At 49.5% G+C, this 20,000-nt stretch overlaps 2 protein-coding genes across 4 annotated transcripts in view; both read left to right on the top strand.

Moving 5' to 3' along the window:
* The window catches only part of mapk14b (mitogen-activated protein kinase 14b), a 14,941-nt gene extending 12,455 nt beyond the window's left edge, over nucleotides 1-2,486 (top strand). For both annotated transcript variants that reach the window (XM_068599023.1, XM_068599022.1), the window contains one exon: nucleotides 1-2,486. This exon is cut by the window's left edge and continues 422 nt beyond it. The gene's annotated coding sequence lies outside the window, so the exon portion shown is untranslated.
* A 1,288-nt stretch (nucleotides 2,487-3,774) lies between these two features.
* srpk1b (SRSF protein kinase 1b) overlaps nucleotides 3,775-20,000 on the top strand; it is a 16,301-nt gene continuing 75 nt past the window's right edge. Inside the window, exons 1-16 of one of the 2 annotated variants that reach the window (XM_068598999.1) lie at nucleotides 3,775-3,821; nucleotides 4,554-4,608; nucleotides 11,324-11,451; nucleotides 11,526-11,634; nucleotides 11,968-12,055; nucleotides 12,129-12,216; nucleotides 12,965-13,071; nucleotides 16,343-16,508; nucleotides 16,758-16,783; nucleotides 16,877-17,105; nucleotides 17,179-17,547; nucleotides 18,010-18,104; nucleotides 18,193-18,300; nucleotides 18,472-18,541; nucleotides 18,619-18,711; nucleotides 18,924-20,000. The exon at nucleotides 18,924-20,000 is cut by the window's right edge and continues 75 nt beyond it. In XM_068598999.1, the coding sequence (XP_068455100.1) occupies nucleotides 3,809-3,821; nucleotides 4,554-4,608; nucleotides 11,324-11,451; nucleotides 11,526-11,634; nucleotides 11,968-12,055; nucleotides 12,129-12,216; nucleotides 12,965-13,071; nucleotides 16,343-16,508; nucleotides 16,758-16,783; nucleotides 16,877-17,105; nucleotides 17,179-17,547; nucleotides 18,010-18,104; nucleotides 18,193-18,300; nucleotides 18,472-18,541; nucleotides 18,619-18,711; nucleotides 18,924-19,108 (1,929 nt within the window). In that variant the 5' untranslated portion in view covers nucleotides 3,775-3,808 and the 3' untranslated portion in view covers nucleotides 19,109-20,000. Of the gene's footprint in view, nucleotides 3,822-3,909; nucleotides 4,023-4,553; nucleotides 4,609-11,323; nucleotides 11,452-11,525; nucleotides 11,635-11,967; nucleotides 12,056-12,128; nucleotides 12,217-12,964; nucleotides 13,072-16,342; nucleotides 16,509-16,757; nucleotides 16,784-16,876; nucleotides 17,106-17,178; nucleotides 17,548-18,009; nucleotides 18,105-18,192; nucleotides 18,301-18,471; nucleotides 18,542-18,618; nucleotides 18,712-18,923 lie in introns of those variants that run through there. The other variant, XM_068598998.1, reaches the window with a different exon arrangement.

Genomic DNA, 20,000 nt, shown 5'->3' with positions numbered 1-20,000 from the left:
TCTCACATGAAATACAACATTACTATTGTTCATAGAACTGTGTAAATATGACAAACAGTATTTGTACACCAGTACTTCAGTCAAACAGCGTATTGTATTGGTCATCCCTCCTGAGTCACATCTCAGACGAGCCCTTTGACTCATTTCATGAGTTTAGACCTCACTGGCTCATGAGCAGCTGCAGGTTCTCATTTAAAGGATGAACAGGAACGTCAAAGAGTTAAAGAGTCACAGTTCAGTGTTGATGTCAAGGTGTCATTCACCTGGACACGAGTCTACAGATCTGACTCATATACATGAGTCTGGATCTGACTCATACGTGAGTATGGATCTGACTCATACGTGACTATGGATCTGACTCATACGTGAGTATGGATCTGACTCATACGTGAGTCTGGATCTGACTCATATACATGAGTATGGATCTGACTCATGTGTATGAGTATAGATCTGACTCATATACACGAGTATGGATCTGACTCATACACGAGTCTGGATCTGACTCATGTACGTGAGTCTGGATCTGACTCATGTACGTGAGTCTGGATCTGACTCATACGTGAGTATGGATCTGACTCATATACATGAGTATGGATCTGACTCATATACATGAGTATGGATCTGACTCATATACATGAGTCTGGATCTGACTCATATACATGAGTCTGGATCTGACTCATATACATGAGTATGGATCTGACTCATATACATGAGTCTGGATCTGACTCATACGTGAGTCTGGATCTGACTCATATACATGAGTATGGATCTGACTCATATACATGAGTATGGATCTGACTCATATACATGAGTATGGATCTGACTCATACATGAGTCTGGATCTGACTCATACGTGAGTCTGGATCTGACTCATATACATGAGTCTGGATCTGACTCATACGTGAGTCTGGATCTGACTCATATACATGAGTATGGATCTGACTCATACGTGAGTCTGGATCTGACTCATATACATGAGTATGGATCTGACTCATACGTGAGTCTGGATCTGACTCATATACATGAGTATGGATCTGACTCATACGTGAGTCTGGATCTGACTCATGCACACGTGTTGCTCCTCTTTGTTCCATATCTTATAGATATCATATATCATATCTCCCTGCAGCAGGTCGTTACCGTCCCGTCAGCTCGACCTCCATCTTCTTCTGATGACGCTGCGTTTCCATAACTGACATGTTCTTTCATCCTGATGCGTTTATAGATCACTATTGATGTGTATTGAATGTCGGGCAGCAGTCTGCTCTGTATTTATGATCTTTTATGTTTGTATATCGCTGTAAAAGAGAATATTATTTGTCAGAATTCAATGTTCTTTTTATTATTTATGGAAAGCTTACTGTTTAAAACCAATAATATCTTTAATAATCTCTGTCAGTCTCAGCTGTTATCCACCATATTAATAACCTTATGGTTTAATTAATAACCTTATGTTTTAGTTAATAACCTCACGGTTATTATATGGTTATCCACCATATTAATATCTACCATATTAGTACCCTTATGGTTTAATTAATAACCTTATGGTTTAATTAATAACCTCATGGTTATTATATGGTTATCCACCATATTAATGACCTTATGGTTTAATTAATAACCTCACGGTTATTATATGGTTATCCACCATATTAATGTCTACCATATTAGTACCCTTATGGTTTAATTAATAACCTTATGGTTTAATTAATACCCTCATGGTCATTAATATGGTTATCCACCATATTAATGACCTTATGGTTTAATTAATAACCTTATGGTTTAATTAATACCCTCATGGTCATTAATATGGTTATCCACCATATTAATAACCTTATGGTTTAATTAATAACCTTATGGTTTAATTAATACCCTCATGGGTTTCCATCCGTTCATCTTCTGGTCTCTGTTCATGTTCGGTAGTTTAGAGCAGTTTTAAACATTTATATAACTTATTTTGCTCACTGAGGTACTGCCCTCCAAAAGAATCATATTAATAAGGAATTCAGTGAAAAACATCCAAACCAAACACAGTATTGTTTCATACAACCCGCTGAAGCGTCTGGAACATCATCCTGTAAATGTTTTCCATGTTCTCACTGTCCACCAACGTCCTTCATGTCATTTCATTTCATACGTTTCTAATGTATTATTTTATTCTTTGTGTGTTAAATCAAGATTTGATATTATCCCGTGATTCTTGTAATATTGACTGTTTCTGGAGTAATGCTAGAAATATATCTGCTCTTCATTTGATCTTTTAGCAGCGCTCGTGTTTGTGGGAAAGAGTTTATCACTGGATGCTGAAGCTCTTTGTACTTTTCAACCAGGATATTAATCTTTTACATATCCAAATGTCCGCCGGTAGTTTGGTAATTGGTTTCTGCTTTCTTTGCCCGACATGTGTTCATATGTTTTACATTTTAAAATGTATCAGCACGCCACACGCCTGTAAATAGCACACGAGAAAATAAAGGCCCTATTTTTCAAACCTGTAGCGTGTTCATGAATAATTCTTTCAGTGAATATATGAAGTTCTTTCCTTGAGTCTCAAAGCTCATGATATATGAACATAACAGGTAACCTGTCAGGTAATGTTTGCCTAGCCGGTGAATAAATAAATGATTAGAGGTCAGTCACTCAATGTTCTCCATCTTTACAGGAAACATACGACGAACACAATGTCCTTCACACGTTCACGCTTTATCATGGAAATCCTTTCCAGCAGGGAATGAAACTACATGGATTAAAAAGTATAATTAAGAATCTTATCCAACTTTGTTGTCGACACGTTGCTGTGTAACAGTCACTTTATTAGCGCTTCAGCTGCATTTTATTAATGGAAAACTTGTTTGAGAATTTCCATCACGACTGAATCAACTCCAGTGGACGTCTGACTGATATTAGCAAACGTTGTGGTCAACATGTTAAGATGAGATAAGAGGTTCCTTTATTAGTCCTGCAGAGGAGAGATGGCAGCAGCAGCAGGTAAAGTGCACAAGAGACACATCGTGAAGTAAAAAAAACTCTAATAATCCACAATCCCAGCACCTCCACCAGGTGATAGCTTAGCATCATCCTCCTGTCTCCCAGCACCTCCACCAGGTGATAGCTTAGCATCATCCTGTTGTCTCCCAGCACCACCAGGTGATAGCTTAGCATCATCCTGTTGTCTCCCAGCACCTCCACCAGGTGATAGCTTAGCATCATCCTGTTGTCTCCCAGCACCTCCACCAGGTGATAGCTTAGCATCATCCTGTTGTCTCCCACCACTTAGTATATTCTTCTCTTCTCAAAACTCTTTTATTTATTGTAATTTCTGATTGAAGACTTTTCTGTTTGTTGTTGCCTTTAATCTAACCAGAATCAATGATATTGTAGCGACCCTGTACAGGTAAATATTAATACATTTTTGCATTTACTGCATTACATTTCTTAAACTGTACTGCTATTGCTGTTATTAGATTGTTAGCTCTTTAATGTTTAAAGGAATGTTCTTAATTGTTTTTAAATCGTATTTTCTTCTGCATTGTATCATTGAATCGCCCTGTTGTTGAAATGTACAAATAAACTTGCCTAATGTATTTGTTTGTGAACTGGTGCTGAATTGTTGTGTCTTGAAGTGTATTTGTACCTCATGTTTGTGTAGTAGAGCACCGTTATGCTCCTATTCGTGAGTATTAGCTGAGGACAGTTCCTTCATCGACCCCTACAGCTCAACTCTGTTGGGTCGTTCCCTTTCGCGCACTTTAGATTACCAACATTTCCAACAGTCCGTGAACGCAGCTTCATCTCCAGACTGCTTAGCGCCATGGAAAGAAAAGGTAAGGCTGCATTAACTTACTCCTGAACGCATTTCACGGGTACTTCCTAAAACACACGCCCGTGTTGGTTCAAGATAATTATCTGGAAACGGCTTCTGGCTTTTAGCCGCCGCCACGGACCACGCGGCAGGCCGGCGGAGTCCAGGAGGACCATGCGCTCTGCTGCGCGTGTTCACGGACAGCTAGCTGCGGCTAGCTCCGGTGGGTGACTGCCGTTAGCTTCGGCTCGCTCCGGTGGGTGACTGCCGTTAGCTTCGGCTAGCTCCAGTGGGTGACTGCCGTTAGCTTCGGCTAGCTCCGGTGGGTGACTGCCTTTAGCCCCGGGTTGCTCCGGCTCGCTCCAGTGGGTGACTGTTGTTAGCTCCAGCTAGCTCCAGATGGAGACTGCCTTTTGCTCCGGCTAGCTTCAGTGGGAGACTGTCGTTAGCTGCGGCTAGCTCCGACGTTAGCATCCGAGTGTGTGCCAACACCTCAGGTAAACTCGAGCACAGTAATAAGCCTCTTTAACAGGTGCACCAGGACCCAGCTTGGTAGTGGGCAACACGTAGGACAGCACCACGTCACAGTTGGTCTCCCAGCGGACGTTAGCTCTTTGGAGGCTAAGTGAGCTGCTAACGTAGCCCGTATATAGTACATGAGTATATTACTGTGTATGTGCATCACCTACTAGCTCATCATGGCGGGTTTAGGGTGTATCTCACGTGACCTGACTGGTTTCTTTCTACGTTGTAGTTCTCGCAATGCAAGCCAGGAAGAAGAGGACAAAGCCGAGGAAACCTGGGAAAAAGTAAGTTGTGAGGGCTTGTTGTTGTCAGATCACAGCTGATGGTCCATGAAGCTCTCCAGGTGCATACAGGAGCTCCCCGGGAGCATACAGGTGTATCCAGGTGTATACACCCCTTTACCTTCAGCCAGCCCTGCTTCCTCTTTCGACAATCTCTCCTGTCTGCTTAGTTTCAACAGTCTCGACAGCTTCTTCAATTGCAGGGATCACAGAATTTACCTTTTAGTTAAAGATTGTCGTCTTTTTTTAGTTACGTTTTCAGGTTTTAAGGAGCACCTGTGTGCTATTAATTTATAAGTTTATTTATGGAAACATATGCTTGATCAACATTGGAGAAAAAGATGTCATTGGAACGTATGTGACACTCGGAAGTATGAATGACGTCTTGTATCCTGATTTGATTGAGTTATGGGTCAGAAACATAGTTTTTATGAGCAAACTGTCAGTCAGGAGTTCCATGTTTTAACGAGCTTACCTGCCTCCATGATCTGTGTGTCACTGCTGTTGCTCCAACGTGAGACTGTGTTGATGAATGAGACTTATAATCAGGCCAAACGACCATGAATGAAGCACACACCTGTATCTGTGTTTAGGACAGCAGCACACACCTGTATCTGTGTTTAGGACAGCAGCACACACCTGTATCTGTGTTTAGGACAGCAGCACACACCTGTATCTGTGTTTAGGACAGCAGCACACACCTGTATCTGTGTTTAGGACAGCAGCACACACCTGTATGTGTTTAGGACAGCAGCACACACCTGTATCTGTGTTTAGGACAGCAGCACACACCTGTATCTGTGTCACTGTCCCCTCTTGTCAGCTGCGCAAGAGTTTCAAGCTGAAATGCATAATTTTGGCCAATAACCATCAAGCAAGTGGCGAGCATCTCTCTCTCTTACCCCCCCTGCACCGATTTTGCTCCTTTTCTCCCTCGCTCCTTCCCTGGCTCCCTCCCTCTACGTTCCTCCCTCCCCTCCTTTCTTCCCTCTCTCCTTCCCTCCCTCCCTCCCCTCCTTCCCTTCCTCGCTCCTTTCCTCGCTCCTTCCCTCCATCGCTCCCTCACTCCCCTCTCTCTTCCTCCATCGCTCCTTCCCTCCCTCCTTCCCTCCATCGCTCCTTCCCTCCCTCACTCCCCTCCTTCCCTCCCTCACTCCCCTCTCTCTTCCTCCCTCACTCCCCCCCTCTTTCCCTCCCTCGCTCCTTCTACCCCCCCTCTCCCAGGCTCTTTGTTGTGGTTCTTCACTGAGAGGCAGCAGCCTCAGCTCAGTTGAGTCTGTGAGAGCAGACCAGATGTAGCTTGAGAAGCTTTTGCAGAGTTCAGTGTGGACTTGTGTTAACTGGCGTTAGCATGTGGCTCCTGGACTGGATCTTCTCCATCAACACAGCTGTGGTGAAGTTAGCCAGCGGTCTCACGTGCACGTGAGTAGTGTCATGAGTCTCATGTTGGTGTTTCAGCGTCTGAGGGAAGTAAAACTGTGCAGCTGTCAGGTCGACCAGCTGATCATCTGGTGCATGTTTCATGAAGGAGGCGCCCTGCGTAGCGTCTACCTGCTCAGTGTGGAGGAAGCAGGATGCTTCTGTGCTGCCAGCGTTGAAAGAGCTGCTCTGACAACTATTTTCTTTCACTTTATTTCTGCATTACAATGCATATTGTCATGCGTTGCTTCAGACATGACATGGAGGTGTGTGTGCCTCTGGTGTGCTGTCCGGATGACTATCCACAACAGTTGCACTCAGTTGCATTACGCTTTCTTTCTCCCTCCATAGCTGGAGTTCATTACATAACCACCACATCTTCTATCGTCTGCAGCGCTGAAGCTGTGGCTCGAGTTCTCTTTCGCTCACCTGCAGGTGCTGAAGAGAAGCTGCTGCAGCACAATGTTGTACACTTTGTGTGCATTGCACCTCAGTACAGTTACCTGCTGCTGCTAATGCTGCTGCTAATGCTGCTGCTAATGCTGCTGCTGCTGCTCAGGCACTCGTCATTGATTTTATCTGGACGAGGAGGAAAAAGAGAGACAGGAGGAGGGAGAGGAGGACTGGAGGATGAGAGGAGGACTGGAGGATGAGAGGAGGACTGGAGGATGAGAAGAGGACTGGAGGATGAGAAGAGGACTGGAGGATGAGAAGAGGACTGGAGGATGAGAGGAGGACTGGAGGATGAGAGGAGGACTGGAGGATGAGAGGAGGACTGGAGGATGAGAGGAGGACTGGAGGATGAGAGGAGGGCTGGAGGATGAGAGGAGGGCTGGAGGATGAGAGGAGGGCTGGAGGATGAGAGGAGGGCTGGAGGATGAGAGGAGGGCTGGAGGATGAGAGGAGGGCTGGAGGATGAGAGGAGGGCTGGAGGATGAGAGGAGGACTGGAGGGTGAGAGGAGGACTGGAGGGTGAGAGGAGGACTGGAGGATGAGAGGAGGACTGGAGGATGAGAGGAGGACTGGAGGATGAGAGGAGGACTGGAGGATGAGAGGAGGACTGGAGGATGAGAGGAGGACTGGAGGATGAGAGGAGGACTGGAGGATGAGAGGAGGACTGGAGGATGAGAGGAGGACTGGAGGATGAGAGGAGGACTGGAGGATGAGAGGAGGACTGGAGGATGAGAGGAGAGGACAGGAGGAGGGAGAGGAGAGGACAGGAGGAGGACAGGAGGGGGATAGGAGGGGGGAGAGGAGAGGAGGAGGGAGAGGACAGGAGGAGGGAGAGAGGAGGACAGGAGAAGGACAGGAGGATCATAGGAGAGGACAGGAGGAGGACAGGAGGAGCAGGACGTGGACGTGAGTCTGGATCCGGATCACATGACTCACAGACCGGACAGAGGCAAAGATCAGATCAAAGCAAAGAGATCCATACTATTTATTATATACTGTAATTCATAATAATATCTATCATAGCAGCAGGTCTACGCAGCGCCAGACTATTTGTTTTTGTTGCACGTCACAAAATGAAGCTCTGAAGTCTGAACCGCCAACGAGACGTTCACTTGGTCACCGGTTTAGTTTGTTTCTCCTGGAAAGACTATTTAAATGTATATAGAAATAAAGTACCGTGCTGTGATAGATTAAAACAAATGTTATCACTCGTTTTACTGCAGTATAAGCAGCTTGTAAGTGTTTAAAGCGTCATAGCGTCTTGAGTGGGTGGTGCTGAGTCTGATCCACAGCCGGATGACAACCGCTGCAAGAGGCAGAGCGCGTGGATGGTGTTGTTTTGGTCGGAGGAGGAGGAGGAGGAGGAGGAGGAAGAAGAGGAGGAGGAGGAGAAGGAGGAGGAGGAAGGGTGGGGGCTGCTGTCGTCCCCTCACCTGCAATGCAGTGCTGGGCTGCATCATCCAATCACGAGCCAGCTGTCAGAGAAGGAGGCGGGCCAACGGACGACAGCCAATTAGAGGTCTCGGTCAGAGAGAGAGGGAGGGAGGGAGGGAGAGAGGGAGAGAGGGAGAGAGAGGGAGGGGGAGAGAGAAGGAGAGAGAGGGAGGGAGAGAGGGAGAGAGTTGGAGGAAGAGCGAGCTCCAGGACTCGGTCTGTGTTCAGCCTGCAGCAGAGCCCCCACACTCCTCTTCTTCTTCCTCCTCTCATCTCTGCACCAGTCTTCCACCACTCTTTTCTCTCTCTCTCTCTCTCTCTCTCTCTCTCTCTCTCTCTCTCTCTCTCTCTCTCTTTCTGTTTGCCTCCCCCTCTGTAATCTCTGCTCTTCAGTTGTCAGCACTGATTGCTCTCTACTCCTCCTCCTCTTCCTCCTCCTCTCTACTCCTCCTCCTCTCTGCTCCTCCTCTGTACTCCTCCTCCTCTCTGCTCTTCCTCCTCTCTACTCCTCCTCACCTCCATCCTCTTTTTACCTTTTGCTCCTTTTTGTGTCCGTTGGATGGAGTGAGAAGGTTTTCTTTCACCTCTCTCTGGTCCTGCTCCCTTTATCATGGGCATCCGCGCATCTGCCAGGTAAGGTGTGTGTGTGTGTGTGTGTGTGTGTGTGTGTGTGTGTGTGTGTGTGTGTGTGTGTGTGTGTGTGTGTGTGTGTGTGTGTGTGTGTGTGTGTGTGTGTGTGTGTGCGCGCAGCACATCTCGTTATACTCGTCCTGGGTCAAAGTCTTTCAGCTTGATCATTTATATTTTTAAGAGATTCTGATCGTAGTCATCAAGAACATCAACATGTTAAAAGTTTAGTAGAACACTTCAGATTTGAGTCTTTTGTTCCTCAATACATCAGTCAAAACATGTTGGTTTATTTAAACATGTACGTATATGTGAGGAGGCAAAAAGCCTTCCAGACAGTTCAACAGCTGTCTTGTTCCTGCGTTACAGCAGCGGTTCCTCCAGCTGTCTGCGGGATGTAGACGCAGACGGCAAGAAAGGGAACAGTGATTTGTCTTGTTTGCAGCACTTGAGCTGAGCAGAGGAACCTCTGCAGTGTTCTGGCATGTTTGCACACTGCAGAGAGGAGGAAGAGGCTTCATCCTCACACTCCTCACACTGTGGGCTGACAAAGTCCTTACAAGTGAAACGTCTTCAGTCTCAATCACAATGAGGCCAGAGAGCGACTGCAGGCCACACGTTGGTCTTTAGGGTTTATTATTATGACCTCCACTCACTGCAGCGTGTGTCTTCTGTCAAACAGGAAACGTGTGTGACACCTTTTCCTTTGAGGGACATCTCAGCAGGTGAATCTGCAGCAGCAGAATCACAGAATGGGAATCTCGTAGTGTCCGTGCTCCTGCAGAGGATCCCTCCTCCACACAGTGGGCTGCGTCAGCAGGTTGATGACTGCGTTGATGCAGACCTCTCACATGTTACCCTCTGATGTTGACGTCCACGTCTATATTAAAAACAAGATTTCTTTCTTTTCATTTAACTTGCGTGAACTCTTTGGTGTCAAATGAGTAAAAGACTCATCCTGTAAATCCTTCCTGAGCACGACGCGTTGCAGACATGCAGAGACGCTCCCGACGAGCTGTGAGACACAAACCCACGAACTCTGCATGCTGATGACGAGCTCCCGGGCTGATCACCGGTTGCTCTCCCAGAGTCGGGTCAGAGGCAGTAAACCAGCAACTCTGCAGCTGCACAGAGAATGTGACTTGCCTTAGTTGGCTCAATCCTCCCAGCAGTGTTTACCGTTGAGTCACCATCTTCAACTGAATCAGTCTAAATGTGGCGCTGCTGCGCTCTGAAGGACAGTGAGAGGTTTCTATGCTGGACCTCATGGTGAAGGACAGTGAGAGGTTTCTATGCTGGACCTCATGGTGAAGGACAGTGAGAGGTTTCTATGCTGGACCTCATGGTGAAGGACAGTGAGAGGTTTCTATGCTGGACCTCATGGTGAAGGACAGTGAGAGGTTTCTATGCTGGACCTCATGGTGAAGGACAGTGAGAGGTTTCTATGCTGGACCTCATGGTGAAGGACAGTGAGAGGTTTCTATGCTGGACCTCATGGTGAAGGACAGTGAGAGGTTTCTATGCTGGACCTCATGGTGAAGGACAGTGAGAGGTTTCTATGCTGGACCTCAGTGTGGTGAAGGACAGTGAGAGGTTTCTATGCTGGACCTCAGTGTGGTGAAGGACAGGTAAACCTGTCTGAGGTGCATGAAGGTTCAGGACTCGTGATCTTTGGCTGTTATCTCCTGACAGATGTTGGGAGGATGTCGCTGGGTGGGCTCAGGAGGCTCTGCTCACTCAGTGTTTGATCTTTCCTGGTTTTCTGTTGTGTGTAAGCTGTCATATGATTGGCTCACAGCGTGTCTTTGGCTGTCACGGATTGGTTGAAGCGTGTCATTGGTGATGTGATATTGTCACTGGGTTCACTGGGAGAGCTGGTTTCAGCACCATGGACAGCACCAGCACCTTGGCGGCTGGAACAAACCAGAAGTTAAAGTCCTGTTCTTCTGAAATCACCCGACGGGGACGAGATGAAGCTTTGTGCTGTAATAAGCGGCGAGCTGTGTGCCGATCCCAGTAGATGGTGATGATAATGTTAATAATCTGCTCCGTCTCCCTCTGCAGGAGCTTCTTGTTCCACTTGTTTGATTCCTAGTTCTGGATCCTGTGAGATCGTCTTCATGGAAACAAACTCGTCTCTGATGCGCTGTCCGATATGAATGACTAAATAATGCATTCCACTTTGTTCAGATTCACACAACGCAGCGTGCTCGCTTAAGCACCGTGCAGTCACATCAGTTATTCACCACCATGGTTAATGTTTAACGACACGAGGCTTCTTCTTCTTCATGTTTCAGTTGAGCGATGCTTCCTCCTTGTCCTGCTCCTTCTGCCCAGCGACACAGATTCCTGAGCTTCAAACTGTTTCTCTGGACGGTTCTTACTCATCCGCTCTGCTTTAATGACTTGAAATGTCATCTTTAAGTGAGCTTTCAGTCTAACAGACCACCGATCATCGACTAGTCAAGAGGCATCAGGACGGACGTGTCCTGATGCTTTAAATAGTTTCAGGGTTTTCTGTAGTTATGTTCTTAAAGTTGCTTCAAGTTATTAAGTGTTATTAGGTGTTATTAGGTGTTATTAGGTGCATGCATGGATCATGCTGTATCAGTGAGGCATTGATCTTCAGTTTGAACTGTTGCTGATGTCTTCTTCCAGTAAACGCCTCTAAAAGTGATGTATGATGGGAACATCTTTCCTCTTGGGTGTCTCATAGTGTCCTCTTCCTCCTCTGTCGCTCTTCCTCCTTTGGGGGTTTCTTCTCATCCTCTCTGTCTCCCTTCAGGCCGGAGCCTCACGGGCGGCGAGGCGGCTCTCAGCCCGGGCAGGCGGACTCGCCGCTGCCGGAGCAGGACGAGGAGATCCTGGGCTCTGACGACGACGAGCAGGAGGACCCCAACGACTACTGCCGGGGTAGAGAGACTCTGACCGGACGCACTGCCCTCGACATACGACGATGAGCCGGTGTTTGACTGTCTTTCTTTCAGGTGGATACCACCATGTGAAGATCGGAGATCTGTTCCACGGGAGATACCATGTGATCCGAAAGCTGGGCTGGGGGCACTTCTCCACGGTGTGGCTGGCCTGGGACATCCAGTACGGTTTGATCCTCAACTGCCCCATTGTAGACAGTGATGTACACGATGAGTCTGAAGTAGTCTGGCTCTCTGGACGCTGCAGAAGTATGCAACAAGGAGAACAGGATCATTGCATTGTCGCTCTGCGGGGGAGCTGAACATCTCCATTGAATGGATACCACAAGGAATCATGAGAATATTAATGTAACTTTTGTATAAATATCAGCCTTCAAAACTGTTTGTCCCAGTCTGAAAATATCCCTCGTTCCCTCCAGTCTCTCGTTGACGATACCGAAGCTTCTGTGGTTCCTTCATTCTGGACTGCTCCACTCTGCGATCTGTGTGCTTTCAGGGAGAAGCGCTTTGTGGCCATGAAGGTGGTGAAGAGTGCTGAACATTACACAGAGACGGCTCTGGATGAGATCAAGCTGCTCAAATCGGTAAGCTCACCTCCACCTGCACATGTCCCAGAGGTCCTGAGGCCGCTGCGCTCACCAGCTGCTGTGTCTGCAGGTGAGGAACACGGACCCCAGCGACCCCAGCAGGGAGAAGGTGGTGCAGCTGCTGGACGACTTCAAAATCTCTGGAATGAACGGAACGCGTATCCTTTTGTTCAGGAGTTAAAACGCTGAAATCCACTTCAGCTGAACGGCTTCCTTTGTTTCAAATGGAGCTACGGCCCGGTTCTCTGGCTCTGCCGCCGCCGGATAGCTAACATGAGGGTTCCTGGAGCTGTTAGAGGCCCAGGTGTCATGTGACACTGAGCGAGCTGCTAGAGGCTCAGGTGTCATGTGACACTGAGCGAGCTGCTAGAGGCTCAGGTGTCATGTGACACTGAGCGAGCTGTTAGAGGCCCAGGTGTCATGTGACACTGAGCGAGCTGCTAGAGGCTCAGGTGTCATGTGACACTGAGCGAGCTGTTAGAGGCCCAGGTGTCATGTGACACTGAGCGAGCTGCTAGAGGTTCAGGTGTCATGTGACACTGAGCGAGCTGTTAGAGGCCCAGGTGTCATGTGACACTGAGCGAGCTGCTAGAGGCTCAGGTGTCATGTGACACTGAGCGAGCTGCTAGAGGCTCAGGTGTCATGTGACACTGAGCGAGCTGCTAGAGGCTCAGGTGTCATGTGACACTGAGCGAGCTGCTAGAGGCTCAGGTGTCATGTGACACTGAGCGAGCTGCTAGAGGCTCAGGTGTCATGTGACACTGAGCGAGTCTCATTTGTCCCGAGGAGGGTGTGGTCAATGTAGGACGACGTGATGTCATTCATCCTTTCATAGAGAAATGTGTAATCCTGTTGTCATGGAGTCATACGTGGATGAAGTCGTGTGGGACCTTGACCGTTCTTCAGACGTGTGCATGGTGTTTGAGGTGCTGGGCTATCACCTGCTGAAGTGGATCATCAAGTCAAATTACCAGGGCCTGCCGCTGCCCTGCGTCAAGAGCATCATCCAACAGGTACTGCACAGAGCAGCCACACAGGAAATACAGAGCAACCACACAGGAAATACAGAGCAACCACACAGGAAATACAGAGCAACCACAGAGCAGCCACACAGGAAATACAGAGCAGCCACACAGGAAATACAGAGCAACCACAGAGCAACCACACAGGAAATACAGAGCAACCACACAGGAAATGCAGAGCAACCACACAGGAACCACAGAGCAACCACACAGGAAATACAGAGCAACCACACAGGAAATACAGAGCAACCACAGAGCAACCACACAGGAAATACAGAGCAACCACACAGGAAATACAGAGCAACCACACAGGAAATGCAGAGCAACCACACAGGAAATACAGAGCAACCACACAGGAAATACAGAGCAGCCACATGTCTATGAAACATCTCCTTTATTGGGTTGAGTGCATGTTAAGTAGACTCTGGATTGTATTATTCTTAATAATAATAACAACTTTCTCCCAGACGTCACACACCAGGTTTTGGGTTCAGGTCCCAGACGTCCTCATGGTGGACGTGTGTTCATCCTCATGGTGGACGTGTGTTCATCATGATGGTGGACGTGTGTTCATCATGATGGTGGACGTGTGTTCATCATGATGGTGGACGTGTGTTCATCATGATGGTGGACGTGTGTTCATCATGATGGTGGACGTGTGTTCGTCCTCATGGTGGACGTGTGTTCATCATGATGGTGGACGTGTGTTCATCATGATGGTGGACGTGTGTTCATCATGATGGTGGACGTGTGTTCATCATGATGGTGGACGTGTGTTCATCATGATGGTGGACGTGTGTTCGTCCTCATGGTGGACGTGTGTTCATCATGATGGTGGACGTGTGTTCATCCTCATGGTGGACGTGTGTTCGTCCTCATGGTGGACGTGTGTTCGTCCTCATGGTGGACGTGTGTTCGTCCTCATGGTGGACGTGTGTTCATCATGATGGTGGACGTGTGTTCATCCTCATGGTGGACGTGTGTTCATCCTCATGGTGGACGTGTGTTCATCATGATGGTGGACGTGTGTTCATCATGATGGTGGACGTGTGTTCATCATGATGGTGGACGTGTGTTCATCCTCATGGTGGACGTGTGTTCGTCCTCATGGTGGACGTGTGTTCATCATGATGGTGGACGTGTGTTCATCCTCATGGTGGACGTGTGTTCATCCTCATGGTGGACGTGTGTTCATCATGATGGTGGACGTGTGTTCATCCTCATGGTGGACGTGTGTTCATCCTCATGGTGGACGTGTGTTCATCATGATGGTGGACGTGTGTTCATCCTCATGGTGGACGTGTGTTCGTCCTCATGGTGGACGTGTGTTCATCATGATGGTGGACGTGTGTTCATCATGATGGTGGACGTGTGTTCATCATGATGGTGGACGTGTGTTCATCCTCATGGTGGACGTGTGTTCATCATGATGGTGGACGTGTGTTCGTCCTCATGGTGGACGTGTGTTCATCATGATGGTGGACGTGTGTTCGTCATGATGGTGGACGTGTGTTCATCATGATGGTGGACGTGTGTTCGTCCTCATGGTGGACGTGTGTTCATCATGATGGTGGACGTGTGTTCATCATGATGGTGGACGTGTGTTCATCATGATGGTGGACGTGTGTTCGTCCTCATGGTGGACGTGTGTTCGTCCTCATGGTGGACGTGTGTTCGTCCTCATGGTGGACGTGTGTTCGTCCTCATGGTGGACGTGTGTTCGTCCTCATGGTGGACGTGTGTTCGTCCTCATGGTGGACGTGTGTTCGTCCTCATGGTGGACGTGTGTTCATCATGATGGTGGACGTGTGTTCATCATGATGGTGGACGTGTGTTCATCATGATGGTGGACGTGTGTTCATCCTCATGGTGGACGTGTGTTCGTCCTCATGGTGGACGTGTGTTCATCATGATGGTGGACGTGTGTTCGTCCTCATGGTGGACGTGTGTTCGTCCTCATGGTGGACGTGTGTTCATCATGATGGTGGACGTGTGTTCATCCTCATGGTGGACGTGTGTTCATCCTCATGGTGGACGTGTGTTCATCATGATGGTGGACGTGTGTTCATCCTCATGGTGGACGTGTGTTCGTCCTCATGGTGGACGTGTGTTCATCCTCATGGTGGACGTGTGTTCATCATGATGGTGGACGTGTGTTCATCATGATGGTGGACGTGTGTTCGTCCTCATGGTGGACGTGTGTTCGTCCTCATGGTGGACGTGTGTTCATCATGATGGTGGACGTGTGTTCATCCTCATGGTGGACGTGTGTTCGTCCTCATGGTGGACGTGTGTTCATCCTCATGGTGGACGTGTGTTCATCATGATGGTGGACGTGTGTTCGTCCTCATGGTGGACGTGTGTTCATCATGATGGTGGACGTGTGTTCATCATGATGGTGGACGTGTGTTCATCCTCATGGTGGACGTGTGTTCATCATGATGGTGGACGTGTGTTCATCATGATGGTGGACGTGTGTTCATCATGATGGTGGACGTGTGTTCATCATGATGGTGGACGTGTGTTCATCATGATGGTGGACGTGTGTTCATCATGATGGTGGACGTGTGTTCATCCTCATGGTGGACGTGTGTTCGTCCTCATGGTGGACGTGTGTTCATCATGATGGTGGACGTGTGTTCATCATGATGGTGGACGTGTGTTCGTCCTCATGGTGGACGTGTGTTCATCATGATGGTGGACGTGTGTTCATCATGATGGTGGACGTGTGTTCGTCCTCATGGTGGACGTGTGTTCATCATGATGGTGGACGTGTGTTCGTCCTCATGGTGGACGTGTGTTCATCCTCATGGTGGACGTGTGTTCATCATGATGGTGGACGTGTGTTCGTCCTCATGGTGGACGTGTGTTCATCATGATGGTGGACGTGTGTTCATCATGATGGTGGACGTGTGTGTTCATCCTCATGGTGGACGTGTGTTCATCCTCATGGTGGACGTGTGTTCATCATGATGGTGGACGTGTGTTCGTCCTCATGGTGGACGTGTGTTCATCATGATGGTGGACGTGTGTTCATCATGATGGTGGACGTGTGTTCATCATGATGGTGGACGTGTGTGTTTATCCTCATGGAGGGTGTGTGTTCATCATGATGGTGGACGTGTGTTCATCCTCATGGAGGTTGTGTGTTCATCATGATGGTGGACGTGTGTGTTTATCCTCATGGAGGTTGTGTGTGTTTATCCTCATGGAGGTTGTGTGTGTTTATCCTCATGGAGGGTGTGTGTTCGGTGCCCTGCAGGTGCTTCAGGGTTTGGACTACCTCCACACCAAGTGTAAGATCATCCACACGGACATCAAACCAGAGAACATCCTGCTGACCGTGAACGAGTCCTACATCAAGAAGATGGCTGCTGAAGCCACTCAGTGGCAGAAGACCGGCGCTGCGCCTCCTTCAGGTTCAGCAGGTAACCACCTCGCTCTTCCTCGACTCTTCCTCGACTCTTCCTCGACTCTTCCTCATCTCTTCATGACGCCGACATCAGAGCCCCAATGCTTCAGCTTTGTTTGACATTTTACTCAATTAGTGATTCACACAATAATATCCTCAAGGTGTGTGTGTAGGTGTGTGTGTGTGTGGGTGTGTAGGTGTGTGTGTGTCTATAGAGCATCCGTCTCACTCGTTGCTCACAGGTCCTTGTTCTCTCTGTCCACAGTGAGTACGGCTCCAGCTCCCAAACCAGTAAGTTGTGTTCTACACACCTTTGGCTTCATTATGAGTTCAATGCGTACAAGCTCTGATGGTTTTCCCCTCGCCGCCATTCTCTTTCCCAAGATGGCCAAAATGTCAAAGAACAAAAAGAAGAAGATGAAGAAGAAGCAGAAGAAGCAGGCGGAGATGCTGGAGAAGAGGATCCAGGAGATGGAGGGAGGAGCTGCTGAAGGAGGGGAAGAGGAGGACGAGGAGGAAGAGGAGGAGGAGACCACGACAGAGACCACCGAGGATGCGCCTCCACCAGCCGGCCTCAGCGTGTCGGCCGCGCTGCAGGACTTCGCCGCCGCAGGTGAGCGCCGCCGCAGCCGCTGAGCTTCAGGCGTGGTTGTTTCGCGGGGCTGAAGACTCGTGTTCCTCCACAGACCCGCCTCCCGAGCAGCAGCCGGCCGAGGCCAACGAGCGGCGAGAGGACGCCGCCGTGAACGGCGTGGAGGAGCGGTGCAACGGCCACGCCTCCACGCCGGAGGGCGGGGCCAGTCCAGAGCGCCGAGGGGCCGAGCCGTCGACGGAGGAGCGAGAGGACCAACAGAACGGCAACGCAGAGACCCAGAACCCGTCCAGCACCGCGGGGGAGCCGCAGGGCTGCAACGGCACCGCCTCGCTCCACCCAGACGCCGCCCCGGTGGAGCTGACAGAGGGAGACGAGGACAAGAAGGGGGAGGAGATGGACACGCAGGGGGAGACCAGGAGAGGAGAGGAGGAGGAGGAGGAGGAGGAGGACGGCCCAGATGGTGAGTTGAACACATGGAGGAGGATCTTCTGGCTCCAGCACGTTTCAGCAGTTTGTTGCATCATCTCATACAGCAGCAGAAACGTCTCATTGTGTTGAGATAATCAACAGCACGTTGGCACACATGCACCCTGAATTTACTTTGATAAGCATCAGCATGCACCCCAAAGAGAACCAACAACCTTCTGGTTTAACTGCAGCTGCAGACTGCAGCAGAGAAGAGTCTGGTAGACCAACCTGGGACTCGTTTTCACAACTGTTGGAATGACTCGTGCACTTGTGAGCATTCTGCTCATCTCCATCTTCTCACTGTCTCTCTCTCTCTGTGTCTGTCTGTCTGTCTGTCTGTCTGTCTGTCTGTCTGTCGCTCTCTCTGTCTCTCTCTCTGTCTGTCTGTCTGTCTGTCTGTCTGTGTCTCTCTCTCTCCCCCCCCCCCCCCCCCCCCCTCTCTGCTCTCCAACAGCAGCATCCAGCAACATGTTGGTCAACCCTCTGGAGCCTCTGAACGCTGACAAGCTGCAGGTGAAGATCGCTGACCTCGGCAACGCCTGCTGGGTGGTGAGTCTCGTCAGCGCGTTACATCTTTCATGACGCCTCTTGGAAGATTCCCTGAGCTCTGACCTGCCGGTTTCTCTTCTTCCTGCAGAACAAACATTTCACAGACGACATCCAGACGCGGCAGTACCGCTCTCTGGAGGTTCTGACGGGAACCGGCTACAGCACGCCGGCAGACATCTGGAGCACCGCCTGCATGGTACGACCTCGCTGGGTGCTTCTCATGCTCCAGGAGACATTCACATCACGTGCAATGTTCAGCTCAGCTTCCTCTGCTTCTGGCTGCGTGTCCACATGAGGACGCACAGACCAACAACCACACCGATGCTGCTGCTGGTGAGCTCATGGTGTGTTGTGTTTGAATCCTCAGGCCTTCGAGCTCGCCACAGGAGATTATCTGTTTGAACCTCACTCTGGAGAAGACTACTCCCGGGATGAAGGTCAGTGTCAGCGCTTCCTCAGCGGCTCACGAGCCCGTCGTTCCCTCTGCTTCATCCGTCTCTCTGCCTCTCTGTAGATCACATAGCGCTCATCATCGAGCTGCTGGGGAAAGTTCCTCGCAAGCTGATCCTGGCAGGCAAATACTCCAAGGAGTTTTTCACCAAGAAAGGTAAATGCACAAGACGTCTGTCTGCTGCTCGTCACAGCTCGTCCTGCACTCTGTCCCGTCTCCAGGGAACCGCCGTCTGCACATGAACTGCAGCCGATCTGCAGCTCACAGGGCGGCGCGGCGTGTTCATGCCGACAGACACACGCATGCTCTTCCTTTAAGTACGTTACCGCTCAGCGTCGTGATGATGGACACGTTCCCTCTCCCCTCAGGCGATCTGCGTCACATCACCAAGCTGAAGCCGTGGGGCTTGACGGACGTGTTGGTGGAGAAGTACGAGTGGTCCAAAGACGAGGCGCACACCTTCAGCACCTTCCTGCTGCCCATGCTGGACCTGGTGCCGGAGCGCAGGGCCACGGCGGCCCAGTGCCTGGCCCACGCCTGGCTCGCCTCCTAGAGACGCCTCTTCTGTGAGGGGAGGAGGTCTGAAGATCCTGGACTTGAAAACATAAAGTGACCCAACACGTCGACGTCCGGCTGAGGGCAGCGCTCCTCCTGCCCTCAGAGGCGTCCCACACACCTCATGGATACAGAAAAGAGACGCCGAGTCTGGTTCCCTCACGCTGGTGATGGACTGAAGTGTCTTCTTCCTGTACGGCTCTCTTGTGTCTGTGCAGGATGCATTGACCTCCGACTGCAGCGCTTCCTCCGCAGCGCATTATTCTGTGTTTTTAGCCGTAGATGATGACTGATGCTCAGATTTAAAAGGAGGTTGCGCTTGTCTACAAAAACAGGAGCATTAGGATTGCCATTAAAAGTCCATCCTGGTATCAGAAAGCCAAATGAAGCCGCGCCAGCGTTGCATAAATGTGCAAAGTGCTCAGTAACAAGTGTGAGATGCTAACGGCCCGAAGCGCCGCGCTCTTAGCACCGTTAAGTTAGCGTTATCCTTCAAAGCTTTTGTACGTTTGTATTCATGCAGAAGTTCATGAGAACGCTTCCACTTCAAGGTCAGAAACCAAACCGTGAGATCTCAGATATTCTGAGTGTTCCTCGTCTCAGCATGACTTCATGTGTTCTTTTAAAAAGCACTTAAATACACAAAATAATGTTTCCTGCCTGGATCCCGTCTTCACACCTGGCCGTGCGTTGGCCTTCCGGCTCCTCGCCGCCACATGAGGGCGCCGGGCCGAGCTGCTTTTTTACTCTTTTGGGCGGAGCCTGGAGGCGCCGGGTGGCGTCCGGGTCGATGTTCCCGCTGCACACGGAGGTGTTTAAATAGATTGTACTAAAACAGATGCTGTGATGACGCTTTGACCATTTTGCTTGTTTTTTCTACAAAGTCTCTT

This window comes from Clinocottus analis, unplaced genomic scaffold, assembly GCF_023055335.1.
Source record: "Clinocottus analis isolate CAN_PGR_092001 unplaced genomic scaffold, fCliAna1.0.p SCAF_42, whole genome shotgun sequence".
In the NCBI taxonomy this organism is placed as follows: domain Eukaryota; kingdom Metazoa; phylum Chordata; class Actinopteri; order Perciformes; family Cottidae; genus Clinocottus; species Clinocottus analis.
The sequence above is the reverse complement of the archived record's forward strand: the minus strand, read 5'-3'. Positions and strand labels throughout refer to the sequence as shown.